Source organism: Cynara cardunculus, unplaced genomic scaffold, assembly GCF_001531365.2.
Source record: "Cynara cardunculus var. scolymus isolate 2C unplaced genomic scaffold, CcrdV1 Un_Scaffold_3730, whole genome shotgun sequence".
In the NCBI taxonomy this organism is placed as follows: domain Eukaryota; kingdom Viridiplantae; phylum Streptophyta; class Magnoliopsida; order Asterales; family Asteraceae; genus Cynara; species Cynara cardunculus.
Window position 1 is genome coordinate 21951 of NW_020201593.1, and position 16787 is coordinate 38737.

Below are 16787 nucleotides of genomic sequence, written 5' to 3' on the forward strand. Positions count from 1 at the left end.
AAGCATCTTCAGATGATCCACCCTTAGCCCAGATTGCATAATAAAACTTTTTAAGATAATCATTAGCATCAATTTGATGCTAACACCCAATAAGAGGGAATGCAAGGACTGAGAGTCTTACCCAGTAAGCGATGGCAACGACTCTTACCACGGTTAGCACTTACAGAGTTAATTGTTGCATACGATACTATTTTGGTGGAATAATATCTTACCCGGTAAGTGATTGATAGTTTTGAATTTTGCCGGTAAGCACTTACCTAGGTAAGTATCGGTAAACGGCCCCTAACACATTTTTTTGTTCATTTAAGGGGCCGTTTACCAAATACTTACTCGGTAAGTTCTTACCGGTAAAATTTAATACTACTATTTACTTACTGGGTAAGATTTTATTCCACCAAAACGACATCGCATATAACAATTTACCTGGTAAGCGCTTACCATGGTAAGAGTCATCAATCTCACTTACTAGGTAAGATTCTTGTTCCTTACCATATTCATTCAGTTAGGTAACATGACTTGGTAAGCGCTTACTCGGGTAAGCATTTGGTAAACGGCCCCTAAGTCTTTGAATCCGGTTAAAGGGTATCCAGGTATTACCTTGAATATGGCTGCAATGATGTCCAAGAATAAACATAATCTGGTCAAGATGTGTGCGAGGAAGCTTGAATCTGGTTAAGTCTTGTGACCGAGAAAGGAATGAAACCGACTAAAGTGATATCTGGGGATGGCTAACAAAATAGCTAAGTCTTGATCAAGTCAGAATCCGATTGAAAATCATCACAAACACAAAATATTCAACAAATTTCATCAAAAATGGATCAAAATCCAGATTTTATGAAATTTATTCAAGAACACCAAGATTTTCCAGAAATCACAAAATTCATCAAATCGTTAAAATGGATGATCAAAACACGAAATCTTGTGAATCCAAAAACGCACACAACGATCATCTTTTTAACACACAAACACCAAAAAATGAAAGATTTGAGTATAAAAATATGAAAAACGTGAAGAACACTTCAAGAACATATTATGAAGATGAAGAACAGAATATGAATTTCCAGAAAATTTTCAACTTTTTGATGAAATCTTCAATCAATCTCACTACAAACTTGCTCTAATACTAGTTGATAGTCCCAATCTTTGATCAGTCTTCAAGAATCATCATTATGAACAAGATAAATGGCAATCTTCATGTATGAACATTAGAGAGAAAAAGTCAACTTGGTCAATGTATGTTTATTTCCTCTCAAAACATAATTACACGTAATATGACAATTAAGCTCTCTTACAACTAAAACTCTCTTGCAAGACTTATGTATAGGTCAAACTAGAAATAGAAAAGTCAAAGTCAAACCATGACTTACAAAGTCAAACCTTCTAGAAATACAAAATTAATCTTTCAAGATGAATACAATTAACAATAAAATTCAATCTTAATAGCATTAATAAAAACGACTTCACAACATACTGTCGCTCAACATTTCAATAAAAATGTGAAAGCAAAAGTATTCCAAGAAGGCGACTACATCTTACAACAACGTATTCCTTAACACAAAGGAATCAAAAGCAAGTAAGTTAGACACTAAATAGGAAGGACCATATCGAATATCTGAGGCCATAGAAGAGGGAGCTTACAAATTGCAAAATCTAAATGACCGGGATGTCCTACGTAGCTCGAATGCGATACATTAAAAAAGAATCTTTTAGTTTTTCATTTTGATTACCTCTTATGTTGAAGATTACTAACTTAAGCATCGAAGGGTCATTGACCAATGCTAACATTGGTTTGTCAAAAGAACGCACGATTCGAAAGATATGGTCGAAGATAATTTGTGACCTACGTGGAACTAATAGAACGATTGAAACTCCAGACGCCTACAAAAATCATACAACCTAAATTCATGAATAATTTTTTTTCTATGATTTAAACAGAAGTTTAAGTCTTGATCAGTCTCTAAAGTATATGATCTATATACTATGATTGTTGCAAGTTACTTTGAAAATTTCTTACACTTCTTCTAGAGATAAGTAGATGCCAGTTAATCTATCGACAATTAAGATTGTGGTCAATTTATACAGCATAACATTTAGTACAAAAGGAATCATTTGTATTAGATATCAAAAGATACAAATGATAGGCACGACCACCAACGGTCGCCCTGGTAAAAGACAAAAACCAAGAAAACAAATCTAAACTAAAAAACAGGTTGTTCTGGTGTGGCTTTTGTCATGACAATGGCAGAAGCACCCCTATCATCTTCTTCATTCTCATCATCTGAATCGAGATCTTCCTCAATCCCGATTGACTAGATGAACTACCCAAGTTCTTCCTGGGCCAACTTGAGGGGATTCTTCCCCACCAAGTGACGACGCATAATCGTCGCCCTCAACTTGAGACATGAGAATGCCTCAATCAACACCAACCACTTCTTAAGGTCTGAGACTTCCTTCTCGACCTCAACTGGCTTTGAACTAAGGGCCCCGACTTCTTTTTCATTCTTAGCCAGAGCGACCATAATCGCCACCACCTCCACCTCAGACGTGGACACTTTATCGAGGGCTTCCTTTAGAAGATTCCTCATATCCTTCTTGGCATGTCCCTTTTCCTCTAGATGGTTGAGGGTATCATCAATTCGGATCAAAAACTCCTCATACTTGGTTGTTGCCACTCGTTCTTTGGCCAGGGCCTCCCACTCCCTTACCAGAGCCCTCGGCACCACCTCTCTAACCTTGTCCATGCGAGCATGGACGCAGAGGTAGGACTTGAATGCCTGCATAAAATATACGACACAGTTAAAAGTTGCACTATCAAAGGTAAACTAAAAACAATAAAGGAAATAAATTTAACATGAAAGAGATCCCTGCGATATAACTCTTTACGTCATTTACCGAGCCGCTCCCATAGCGATCACGAAAGATAGGGGTCAAAAATTGGTTAAGAGGTGGAAATAAACCTCTTCGTATCTAACATTTCGTCCTTCATGAAGTTGGCAGGCAACCAAATCTTCATGGTCGAGAAGTCAAATTCCTTCTTGATCCGAGCAACATTTCTCTTGTCCTTCGTAGGAGGGAACTTCGATGGAGGTGTCGAACTCACAGGTGACGCCACCACCATGCCAGAAGGCGTCATCACCTTCTCTGAATTGATGACCAAAGGCGGGTCGTTAGTCCTTGAAGATGGTTACCTCGAGAGATACACTTCCGTCTTCTTTGCAAATGACCCACGGACTAGGGCCTTCCTCTTCATGTCCCTACTCTTTTAGGTAAGGAGCATGACCCTTTCCCTCTTGGAAAGGGTAGTCGATGTTTTCTCGACGAACTCCCCTAAAAAGAGGAAAAACATAAGAAAAGAGAAGGTAAAAGTGAAAAATTCACTTACCTGTCATATCTTCTTCTTTCTCCTCCCATCTTGCGACCTTAGACCAAACTCCGAGCATAGTTGACGAGGCTATACCTGATGTTAACCTAAAGTTTTATTAAGTATGTCATCAATAACTCGTAAATGCTAAACATCAACACCCAAGCACCCATTAAACGGTCGATTGTGCTCATGATTCACCAGAATGGGACCATCACTTGCCTCGGTGATAAATCAAACATCGTAAGGAATGACCTAGCGAGCATAGAATAGGGCCACTCGAACTCTATCTTGAAAGGGTATTCGTATAGTATGAACAAAACCTTAGAGGGCATCTCTCTAACCTAATCAATCCTGGAGGACGAAGATCAATGTCTTTGATATCTTGGCTAACTCCCTAAAGGCCTCAACATCCTCCTATCCTCAAGACCACTATGATGGTCTAACATCTCTCTATTCTCTGGTACGCTAGCTTCTGCAATGAAGAAGTAGAATGCCTGCCAAATTTTTCTGGGCTTACGGGGCTATGGACTTTGTGCAATATGAGAAACAAAGATCATACCTTATTTATAAGTTTCTAACCCCGAACTCGATTGAGCAAGGATTTTTTGCAGGTTTGGAAATGATTCATGAAGCTCACTCTCTCTAAGAAACTTGCAAGCCTGGAGAAAGGAAAAGATTGGAAAACCATAACTGTTTATATTCTTTCCAAATATCTAATCGCCTCTCTAATGATCCATACTTATCGATCACCTTTTCATATCCTTCATCGGATTGACGAAACTGTCCCATACGCGTGACAATTGATGACTTCATCACCCTTACGGTTTCCCACATAATTGATTTAGTTACAAACCAACCGATTCAGTTTCTCCTCGGACACGTGGAAAATGAAATTCCAAATTCAAAATTACCTCTTTCTTATTTCAAATTTTGGGGGAAAATTATTTGGGTAAAAATTATCAAAGTAACTACCAACGTCTAAAACTAACGACCAAGTATATATGGCAGATGAGAATTATCGACCAAATACCTCGAGACTGATGGTCGTCACTATTGATGATAATGTATGATATTATTAATGACTAAAGACACTCATATCATTGGTCGCCACTAACTTACGACGATTGTATGTTTCATACATTTGTCGCTATTATCTCTCGACAAACAATGTCTCGTGATGTTTAAATACATGATTATTCTTCATTAATGATAACGGACATAACTGAACGCAAACATTCAAGACCATTAAGGATAGAGACCATTGTTGATATCAAAGCTCATAAAGACACATTTATGAAGATAAATCCTTTATAAACAGAGCTCATTCAAAAGACAAAGTACACAAGAAACATATGGATTATACAAGCAAGTTCACATAAAGCATTATCAAAGCTCTCAATTAAATGTGTATTATCCTCATCGGGCCAGAGTGTGACTGTTATGGGTATTATCCTCATCGTTCAAGGGTGTGATTTTTTTTACCAAAGCAATATAGTCGAGAAAGAAGAAGCTTGGAAACAAGTCATAGGTTCAACATCAACAGATACCCTTCAGGTAATTTGGATAATAAAGATACCACCTTTTCATTCTTCTATTTGAGCAACCTAAATCGTAGGGCAACAGGGTCGTCGAGTGTCTGGCTAGGATTCAAAATAAGGATAGATGTTAAGGGTGGAATGACTCCTAAATTATGGGTTGTGATGCCTACCGTGGCATGTACACCTTGATGGTGAGATGACTTGGTATCATCATGGTTCGGTGTGGTTGACAAATTGGTAGTGGGAAAAGGTGGCATCGGTGATGAAGACAATGTCTTAGGCGTTGAGAACCTTGAAAAGAAGGTCATAAACAGCGGTAATGGTGGTGTAGGAGGTAATTTGGTTGTTGACGTTGTCTTCGTGGATACTAGATCTGTGAAACGAAATCCAATATACAATGGCATGCTAGGGAGAAACGAAGCAGGAGGCCTGGTCATAGATAAACCAGTTGCACACATTGTTGTATTTATGCATTTTGTTGAAGGTGTAGGACTTCTTGGTTATTTCTTTGATTTTGATAATTTAACCGAGTTATTTCTTGCCTTGCGAAACTCAACTTGGCCTGTATTTGTGTGAATTGATCGACTCCATAGCTTGTCATCTTGAAAAGCAACAATGATACGTTCTACAAAAAAGCCAAGTAACCGATGTTTATTTCAAATGTGAACTCTAACTAGGGACCACGGTGGACGCCAAACTATTTATGCCAAAATTTACACTAAATATAATTTAAGGTTTGTTTATGAATCTTTTGCAATTAAAGATCAACCACTGTGAAATAAAACACGATAAAACAAGGAAATAATAATTAAAAGGGACAAAGAAACTGGTGACGTGGAAAAACCCTTTAGTGAGGGGAAAACCCACAGACGATATTGGAGATCGTCGATGCACTATGGACGTCAGTCAGGGACGTCGTCCTTGGGAAAAACAATTAAAAATGATGTAAGTGAATTGATACGTCGGTCATGGAAAATAGTAGTAAACAAGAATTACTATTTGGTTTTTTATCTCGTTGTACGTATAGATTCTGATGTAGATCCTTTTTCTTGAAATTTTCTAGCCTTTTATACACGACTTTTTTGAGTGTTCCAACGGTCGACCTTTAACAAGCTTTAATAAAGATAACGTTTAGACTTAAATGTCTTCGATCTTTGCCTTCGGTTATAATCTTCATTGTTAATGATTGAACTTAACCTTTATTCGTGCACTAAAGACCACATATAACGGATTTCATAATTAATGTGCAGTAACATGCGTTGTTAGTACGATGTATCGAGGATAATAACGATCGTAGGTAATTAATCCTTGACCAAGGGTTGAAGGTTCTACGGTCATAAATAACCATGATCATAGGTAGTAAATTCGATGGTTGTATGATTCTTGGTCACGAACGTCATGGTCAAGGATAATATCCTCAACGGTAGAAGGTGTGAATTTTTACCAAAACAGTACCCATTTTAACCTAGTGACCATAATTTTTAGTCACTGAAAGTTCTGACCGTACTAACCTGAACTCAATGACCATTATTTTTTTCCACTAATCTTTTCAACTTAATGACTACTATTTAGGTCACTAAATAGATTTTTTATCATTAGTGATGGAAAACACAGTAGTCACAAATTGTAGTTATTAAATTAGATCAATTTGGGGGAAAATTGTCATGAGAATTATTGACCAAATTTTAATTTTTGTCACTAAATTTCTACTAGTGACCAAATTTCTAATGACGATCTTTTTTTATCTATACTATATTATAAAGTATTTGATAAAAACTCTTAAAAATCATTTTTTATTCATGAAGTACAATATATTAATGCATATTACTTAAAATTCAAAATTACAATTAAATTATCCATAAGTACAACTTATCAAAGATTCATGTATGAATTCGTGTAACTAACTACGGATAAACATAATCAAATAGAGGATAAACATCTCATTTTAAAATATAAAAAATCTAAAATATAATTAGGATAATTATCAAGTTCTAACAAAATAATTAATTATCTTTATAAGAAAATTATATTATTAAACTAAATATAAATAACTTCATTATTGAACCTAAATTAAATTGAATTAAAAAAATTATACAAAACATAGGAATTTTAAATAGTTAATTTGATACTAATATCGATATATTTTTTTGTCATTTTTTATGATATTTTCAAATTTATATTTTATTCAAAAATAAAAACATTATCGCTTTTTCAAAATCACATAAGACCATACTATAATATCGACTAAGATAAAGAATAAAATAAAGTATTAAAAACAAGATGTGTCTCCCTGTATTGCGCGAGTACCCTTCTAGTTGTCACTAACGTCAAAGTTAGTGACTAAAATATAAGTAATCACTAAAGTTTTGGTCACTAACAAGGTTTTTTTTGTAGTAATTATTTCTCTCGAAACTAACTTATAACAATTAGATTAATTGAAAGTTGATCAGGATCACAATAGCATTAGACACAAATTTATATGCTTCATTAATTGGAAAACCTAATAAAAATCACAACTTTACGTGCTCATATACTACAAATCAAAACTCATTCAACCCCCAACATCTAAAAATTAGTTCATATTGAGGTGGAAGAAAACAAAACAAAAAAGGGAAATCATAAGTTTAGACATGACTTCTCAATCAAAATATAAATCAAAGTAAGAACTCCCCTCCGATGATGAATCTCCATGAACAATTAATAATTATGGCTTCAGATATTCAATCTCGATGTTAATCCCTGGTTTTCATGACTACAAATTGCCCAAGAGGAATATTTTTCCATATGGTGTGCAACCTTGTTTTTTCAACACTAGTTGGAAGGTAATTATCTAGGATCCAGAGGGTGCCATGACTTTCATGCAACCTAGGTCACGAGATTGGTCTCTCATATAACTTTGAAAGTCGTGGCTTTGAGCCCGAGGAAAAGGTTGCCTGAACTACTGTCTGGTCTTCTTTTTATGCTTCCTTCTAGCTTAAAGTTTCTTCATTGACAATATTGAGCTCTACAATGGTTCTCAAATGCACTATATTTGAAAAAGCTTCGTTAGAGGTATCAAAGACTCAGTTTTCTCGACTCTTGCTCTAAGTTTGGTTCCTTTCTAAAACTCGAATTAAACTGTTAAAATATGCTTAAATTCACTTAGAAACACAACGAAAACTACTGAAAAGTGATATAAAATTACATTAGAAATGATGTTATCACACAGATTTTTGAAATAGAGTCCTATAGAAAAAAGCTTATACAACAATTTGTTTTAAAAGAGTTCTAAAAAACTTGTTAAGACATCGAGAATCGCCCTATACACCTGTTACATCACCTTTATAAATGGCACTTTAATGTTTGCACTTATACACTTATGTCCTACAAAATACTATTCTATTAGGACATTTAAACAATTTTGACATCCTATAAAACTCAATTTTGTTCGTGTGACCATTATAATTTGTGAACGCACATTGTGAACATACTCTATAAATCTATGAGATTTGATATAATTTCTTAACATAGTGTATATACATATGTGTGTGTATGCACGCACGCATGCACGCACGCACATAATTATTTACAAGTATGGTAAAAGGTACAAACTTACAAATCAGTTTTTGTGTTGTTTCACTTATGAAACAATATGTACGAAATTGCAGTGTTTATACATTGTTTTTCCATATGTGAAACGTTCATGACTGTTTTGTATGTGAAAATAATATTCCTAAACACTTGCCATATAAAACAAACACATGAGACTAGGTTTACGAGTATGAATTATTAGGTTTGTAAAAAAATAAGATTCTCTATACACAAAGTTTCAAAAGGAAACAACAAAAATGTTTGAAATGTAAACATATCTCAACTATCAGATAGATTTGAGTTATGGGAGATGTGATTATAGAAGTAGTTGAAAACTTTATTTTTGGAACTAAAAAGATTGCATTCTATTTTTGAAATGAAAAATAAAAAATATAACTAAAATATTTTATATATTCTCTTTAACTTCATATTTATTTTGTTAAAATTTTCAAACTGTTTTTTCATCTTAAGTATCCACATTTGCATCCTCCTTCTTTTCATTTTAGGCCTATAAGAACACTGCGAATTTCTTAGATGAGTTTTGCTTTTATCTCGTAACACCTTCACAACAATAAACAATACCGAACCTTCACATTAGAAAAGAACTTTTTTATAGGAAAAACATTGAACCTACATAACGTAACATGCACAATGAAACTTTAACACATTGAACCTTTCATTGGATGAACAACCCGAATCTTTACATGTCTCAAGAGTCTCGTGAAAACTGAATGATGTCACTCGAAACCAACGCTATATACATAATATGTGTGTATGTATATATGATTATAGTTCTTATGAACATACGCTAATTCAACCATGGCATCTCTTATTGTTTTAAAACCCATGATTTTTGATCTATTCTTTTAATAGTCAGACCTGTTGGAGCAATTGTATGTATAAGAGCAGAGGAAAAAACTGAACTTTTTACTGCACGTCTTATTGATAAAAAACGATGCTACTTAAATAAAAAAAAAAAGTAACGGAAAACCCAAGAAAAAAGCATAACTGAAATTTCTAATAAGTACTACCATTATTTCCTAATAATACTCCAGGAGTAACATCTTGACAAGGCCAATCTCCATTTAGCCGTTAGAGATCTTTTCCATTTGAATTACATGCTTCAACAAGACCAAACGGTTTTGGCATAATCTGATGAACTTTTCCTTCGGAATTGATGTCATCTGATGTGTTATGTATAACAACAATAACAAAGGATATTTATAGCGGAAGTTTGTATGACCACTCCAAAACACAATCTGAAGTAACAAAATGAATGGACTATATGAGATTTCCATGTGTTCATCTTTCTATTCTGTCTAGTCAATCGATGATGAGGTGTGAGAAGGTGATTGGTGGACAAAAGGAGAACATGAAGTTTAATGACCGATGATTTATATTCATATTTGTACCTGTGTTTCCTGCCGGCTGTGTGAATGAGTCCTAAATCACGATAGCCCTTATGCCATGTTGAGGCCAACATACCTTAACCACATTTGACCCTTTTGTTATAAATAATACGATACAGAATGAGACTGTTCTACTAAGTTACAGTCGATCAAGTACAACCTTGTGACTTGCAGTACTCGCTTGTTTTAGTTTCCTTTAAATTAATTAGTATCAGCGTTCAAAAAAGTTTGGCAGTACGTTCTGATTGTTGAGACAGTGGTTGAGGTCAAGTTGATATTGATACGTTGGACAAGTGACTACATAGTTTCTTGTCTGACAAGAATTTTAGACGTTTAAGATCATTATTTATTCGCTCCCAGCTAAACATATGAAGACAACTCGTGTGAAACGGCAGGTACACCCCATGTTACCAAGGGCCCTAGTACACTAGAATTTCCAAATTGCCACTAACTAAAATGGAAGATTATGAAATATTCTGACCCCCCCCCCCCTCCTATGTGGTTTAAAAGCAAATCGAGTTCATGGAAATGTTTAATTTAGCATGTTTAGTAATGCAACTGTAACTGATTAAAATAATAACTGATGGAACAATCACAAGTTTCCTACATGCACGTTCAAAGTTCTTTTGGAGAATCTGATCTGAACTCGTATGATTTTCTTTTCAAAAATCCACCAAAAATAATCGATCAGTTCCCCTGGAGTTTGGAGGATCCACCACGCATATGAGTTGCCTGAGTTGATGAATCCATTTCTGGATCCAATGAGCCTACGTTGATATGAGCTGGGCGTTGTTGTTGTTGCTCTACCTGCGAGTAGCCCACACCTAGAAAATCTAGAGTCGTTCTATTGGAATTTCCAACACTTAAAGAGAAGTTCTGTGGATTGAATTTTCCAGCCTCATTCATGTTCCCAAAATTCATGTTTCTATTTTGATTCCCACCGTACCCACCAAACATTGAGGAGGCACCACCACTGCTAAGAGAATTCATTAGTCCTTGCAGCTGATTATCGCTCTCCATCTCTGATTGCAAGGCCTGGTCTCCTCTAGCATCAAAGTTGGAAGATAGTGTTTGTCGACCAGTGTGCGATTTTCCATCACCACCACCAACACCGCTCTTGGAAGAGCTTCCAAAGCTTTTTAACAGTGTGGTGGCATTATTGTTGCTTGTGGTTGAACCCATCTGAGCTGCCTTCTGCAGCAAAGCGGTAGCAGACATGTGGGGTGGCATTTGATTTTCCTGATGCGGATTATTGCTGTTGAGGAAAACACGATCATGACTGCCACCTCCGTTGTTAAATTGATGATCAGGTATCATGAAACCAGTAGACGACATATTTGTATCATTGTTTTGGCTATTGTTCTCACTGTTTTTCAAACCATTGGTGGGATTACTACTGCCTGAGAAGAATCCTAAGTTGAAAAGATTTGGAGAGATTTTTGTAGTGTTGCTATGAAGGTCAGGAAGTTGCATCAACCCATGAATATTTGGCTTGTTTGCCATTAAACCATGTTGCTGCCTTTGTTGTTCATAATCAAAAACATGGTTCAACCCTTGGTTTGAATTTGATATAAAGAAAGGAGATGAAGAGTTCGGCATTTGTTGCTGCTGGGTTTGTGAGAATAGAGTTGTTTGACTTGGTGGGAGCATGACTTGTTCAAAATTGGCACTCCCTAGACTTAACAAGTTTGTCGTAGATGATTGATGGTTCTGGTCATGTAACTGGGAAATCTGTGATCCAACTTGAGAAAGACCTAAATTCATAGAATTACTAAGATGGCCTCCAAAAAGATGGCTACCAATAGTGCCAAGGGCCGACGGATGCCTTGCACTCTCTTGAGCGAGTGCATCACAAAAAGCGCGGTGTGTGATAAAACTGTCCCGCCTGCAAAAATCGTTGATCACGGAAGGCATTGCATTAGGTCATTAATTAATCATATACACGTATATATGCATTCCATATAGGTAAAAGACGCAATGAAAAGGACATGAAATGATACAAATGTGTGTCATTCGTCAAAATGGAATCTAACTGTTGAGGCAACAATATTTCTTCCTGTATCCATCACAAGATGATGACGATGGTGTCTGAGACTGCGTATGGCTATAATTGTATCAAGGACGAAGTGTCAACATTTGAAGGTGTAAAAGGGTGTTATATAATTTCAGATTTAAAGAAATGCTATATGAACTACTGGGTAAGAACTTGTCTGTAAAAAAGTTGGCTGTTGTCTAAATTGAGTATTTTATTCCATAAAGGAGCCTTAAAAATCAAAAGATTCCCTATTACTGTTGTCTGCAAGTGTTTCCTCAATTCTGATGTAAAAGATAAAAATGGTTAATCGTCACATTTCTGTAAATCATTGGGCACATCTCTTTTCGTTTTTTTCTTCATTTTCACAAAATATTCGATAGAGAGACAGACAGCCCGCAAGAAGCAAGAGGGTAGCAGTTGTGTGGATGTATCCACTCCATAAGACAACAAATATACAGCAAAGACCCTCACCGTTACCATTGTCTACTGACATCCACGTGACTACAGACTACCTCCCAAAAAAACATCTTGTAAGGTGGCGTATTTCCCTAGAAATTATAGCATCTTATCAGGCTAGAAACACACACTCAAACACACAGTGGAGATGGTTGAATTAACTAATGATCAACGGAATAATTCCAAGAATTATGCTCAACTGACCCATGTAAGAATTTATGAAAATTTTAGTTTTGAAAAACAAAGAATGAAGAGAATTAGTGGAAGGAAATGTACAAGACCTTGAGAAGAGGGTGCCACAGTCGCATCGGTATTCACGGGTACCACAGGTTTTCGAGTGAGCTTTCCAGTCGGATTGGACTGCATATTTCTTGGAACACTTCTCGCACTTGTATTTCTTCTCACCGTGCTTTCTAGAATAGTGTTTCTTGATTCCAGTGAGGTCTCCTAATGCACGAGAAGGGTCGTGGTGGACACATGAAGGCTCCGGGCACAGATAAACCTTCCTCTTCACTTCTTTGTTACTCTTTTGCTTGAGCTTCCATGGCAGGTTGTGTCCTCTTCTGTGGAGTTGCAAGTTTTGTTCCCTTTGGAAGCCTTTGTTGCAAACTTCACATATGAACCGGTTTGTTGCCATTAGAGTCTTTGGTGACAACGCTATCACCTCCGCATCTGGATCTGTTGTTCGGATTTTATTCAAACAGAACCCAAAGTTATGTGGGAAAAACAAAAAAGGGAAGAAGAACAAATCTTGAATGCTAATATACAAAAGAAGTAAAGATATTAACATGTAGTCATACAGAAAGCAACGAAATTACATGTATTTAGCTCATGAAATCTTGGTCACACATGCTTCAAGAAGAACTACGATCAGTGATAGTGAGTGGAAATCATTATTTTAAAAATTAGGGTTTTCCTTGAAAGATTTAGTCATAGAAGGATACACGGAAAATATAAAAGTAAATACCAAATCAAGTGATTGCTTCTCTACTTCACAACTTAACATCATCAATGGTTTCATTGACTGAAAAAATGGGTATCTTTTTCCAGAAAGAAGGTAAAATGAAAAAAGTTTCAACAACCGAAAAGAATGAATTTAGTTAAAGAGAATTTAATAAAAGAGATTTGTTTGGGTACTTGCTTGGAGTTCCTGGAAGGCTTCTCTTCTTCTTCTGTTGGGCTGCAGCTGATTGAATGGTTGAAGAAGATGTAGGCACAGAAGAAACATGTTGTTCTTCTTCTGATCTTCCTCCGAAAAACGACGTCGATGAAGAGGCTGCTGCCATTTCTTAGAGCAAAACCAGTTTGGTTCGATCCGAGGATTAAATCCTTAACTCATCACCACCCACATCAGATTTAACAAATCTTTCAACATAAACTTCCTGCAAGAACTAAAAGAACCCGAAAAGGACATGGTTACATCTTACATATGGAACCAAGAGAAGAGAATATCATGAGACAGCTAAAATCCGTATTCAAGAGGAGAGAAAAAAAAATTCAATTCATGGACTGTATAATAAGACCTGTTTTTTTTTCCTTCTCCTGTGCTTGGATCAATTTTCCTCCTCTTCTTTTCATATAATAATAATTAACTTTGTTTGGCAGCCTCTATTTCCTTGTTCTTCAATTATTTGTTGTTATCTTGTATATATACAAACAAACATATAGAAATACATACATACATATATACATACATGCATGCATACATACATACATACATACATATACATACAATATAGAGAACTCTCTCTCTCTCTCTCTCTCTCAAGTAATTCCTGATTTTCCTCACCAATTTGCATACAAGAGAATAATATAATGATATAGAGTAAGAAGTTACTTATTTTGAGAGGTGGTGGGGGAGGGGGGGTTGCTGTCCATGCAGCTCAGAGGCTGGACTAGGGTTGGGGTGGGGGGTGGGGAATCACACATCTGCCATCTCTTCTTATTTTCGTATCTTTTCTACATTTCATCAAGACAACACACTCTTCCGTCACTCTTTGCTTTTCTATTCTCATCCCTATCTTTAACTTCATTTCCGAAATCAAAGGGTATAATAGAAATACTTGTAAATGTTTTCCTTCAATTCAAATTAGTGACTTTTTACACAAGAAGAATCTCAAATGCTAATTTTATTTGAAGCTGACGTAAAACAGATATATTCTTTGCATAAACACTAGATACATAAATTCATTTTATTCAATCTTCAACTGGGGTTAACGTCTACCCAAAGCTTACTTATTGATTATAGATCTCCCTACAAGACTAGATACTTTTCCATGCTCTCCTTTCTATATCATATATTTTTTACCCATCCAACCAAACGAAATGAAACGTAACCCGTGAATGCACTACAATAAAATCAAGTTTGTAGGATGCCAATAAATTTTAAACGTCGTAATAAACCGTTCTACAAGACTTAATTTATTGGAACAAAAAATAAAACATTCAATCTAAAAGCGTCTTAATGAGTTTATAAGACGCTTTTAGGTGTTTTAATAAGTTTTTAGAACATTTTTTTATAACAAAGTGTCAAATTAGCAATTTTATAGTACATTATTTGAAACATGTACTATAAAAACAAGTGAATTATAAAATATGGGTTTATAGGACATTTTCAAAAAAAATGTCCTATAAAATTGCTGAGACATTTCATATTAAAAGTGTTTTAAAAAAACTTGTTAGGATGTCCAAACGCGTCCTATAAACTAAGTACAACGTCTTTAGATATAACGTTTTATTTGTTGGTCCTATAAATTTAGGTTTATAAAATAATTTATTAGGATGCTTAAAAATTGGTGTCGTCGTATAAACTCAATTTTGTTTTAGTGATGTAAGGTTAATTAGTAGATGGAGATGCTCTCTTATATATATATATAGATATATAAAGGTTGATTCAAATACTAACCAAAACTATTGTGCAAACTATGCTAACCAACATCAACTAATCATGTTCCATCTTTTAGTTAGGTTCAAATGTAACTTACATATTAATTGTAAGGGTATTTAGGTAATTTATCATTCTTATGTAACTCCCAAAAATTTTAGTTGGGAGTTACAAATCTTAAATTATCACTAATTCATCTTCATGTAATAATGACATGAAGTTTCATATGTGTTCATCTTACTGAATTTTACATTTATTCTTCCTATAATGGTTTTGATATTGTAAATTTGAAAAAGTCCATTTTGTAAAGATTCCGTTATAGTCCGAGTAATATGGATAATCATAGAATAAAACGGATCGACGACAATGAGAATGAAAAAGCTAAAAGCGTTTACGAATACATTAGGAATTCGAATTCCGAAAGTGAAGAAAATGATCAATAAGTGTTCCAATATCAACATACGATAGCTATGAACACGCTAATGTGAACACTTCTACATTAAAGATTTGAGTTCGGAATGACAAACAATATACATTCTTCACTAAGTTTTGAATTTCAGTAAATCCACATCATTGTTGCTCTTTTGAACTATCTACTTTGTGTAATAATAGTTTTAGTTTTGAAGACTAACTACATAGGGATTGTTCATTATGTTCATTAAAGATTTGACTTCGGGATGACAAACAAAAAACATTATTCACTAAGTTTTCAATTTCAGTAAATTCATATCATTGTTGCTCTTTTTAATTATCTACTTTGTGTAATAATAGTTTTAGTTTTGTTACTGTTTTATGTCATATAGCACAAATCATATCATGTTTATATAGGGGCTGTTCATTATGTTCACTGTGATATATTAATTGATCACACACATAGCGATTACATTTTTCATACTAGGATGCATTAAGACATTTGTGCACAGACACACATATATTAACAGATATCAAATCAGCACAAATAACACAGACGTAAACGTTGGGATTCGTTACTGTTTTATGTCATATTGCTGATGTTCATTAGGTTCACAAATCCAAACTTGTATGTATTTGTGAAGTGTTGTGTGTGTGTGATGTTCATTAGGTTCACAAATCCAAATTTGTATGCATTTCGCCAAAATCATCCATCGTTTTGATGAATATTATGAACCAAATTTTTTGCTAATGATATACACTATTGATCGTATAGATTGGCAGTTTCGTAGTTGATTGGAGGTTAYRAAATCKTYTRAATAATATAGGTTCACGATGTGATGCGATTTTTTTACAAAATTACCCTTTGAACAGTTGTTCATAGACATCTCATTTAATACATTAATTAAATGATTATTTTTGTAGTCTCATTTAATAAGGACCGTTTGATGAGAAAATGAACGATCAAGATCGGTTAGCATAGTTTGCACAATAGTTTGGGTTAGTATTTGAACTAGCCCCTATATATATATGTATGACTTGGGATCATGTGAGACCAAGGGTTTTTCGTGAGACCCGTAAGACCAATTTTCAATCCTTGGATTAGATCTACAATCTGAAC

At 35.0% G+C, this 16787-nt stretch overlaps 1 protein-coding gene across 4 annotated transcripts; it reads right to left on the reverse strand.

The window, feature by feature from the left end:
- Positions 1-10405: 10405 nt before the first annotated feature.
- Positions 10406-14108, reverse strand: LOC112503752 (protein indeterminate-domain 5, chloroplastic-like). Of its 4 annotated transcripts, none has more exons than XM_025107748.1 (4): positions 13896-14108; positions 13514-13754; positions 12654-13050; positions 10406-11766 (listed from the first exon to the last, which is right to left on the reverse strand). In XM_025107748.1, the coding sequence occupies exons 2-4, from the start codon at positions 13656-13658 to the stop codon at positions 10569-10571; spliced, it is 1740 nt and encodes a 579-aa protein (XP_024963516.1). In that variant the 5' UTR covers positions 13659-13754; positions 13896-14108; the 3' UTR covers positions 10406-10568. The 4 variants fall into 4 exon arrangements, with proteins under 4 accessions (XP_024963516.1, XP_024963515.1, XP_024963517.1 ...); XM_025107747.1 differs by having other exon boundaries at positions 13514-13763; positions 13896-14089; XM_025107749.1 differs by having other exon boundaries at positions 13510-13763; positions 13896-14089.
- Positions 14109-16787: the final 2679 nt, after the last annotated feature.

Coding starts and splice junctions, on each gene's coding strand:
- LOC112503752 (XM_025107748.1), bottom strand. CDS start 13,658: ATGGCAGCAGCCTCTTCATCGACGTCGTTTTTCGGAGGAAGATCAGAA. Junction 13,051..13,513: donor AAGCCTTCCAGGAACTCCAA/GCAAGTACCCAA, acceptor TCCGAACAACAG/ATCCAGATGCGGAGGTGATA. Junction 11,767..12,653: donor TGTGGCACCCTCTTCTCAAG/GTCTTGTACATT, acceptor CGATTTTTGCAG/GCGGGACAGTTTTATCACAC.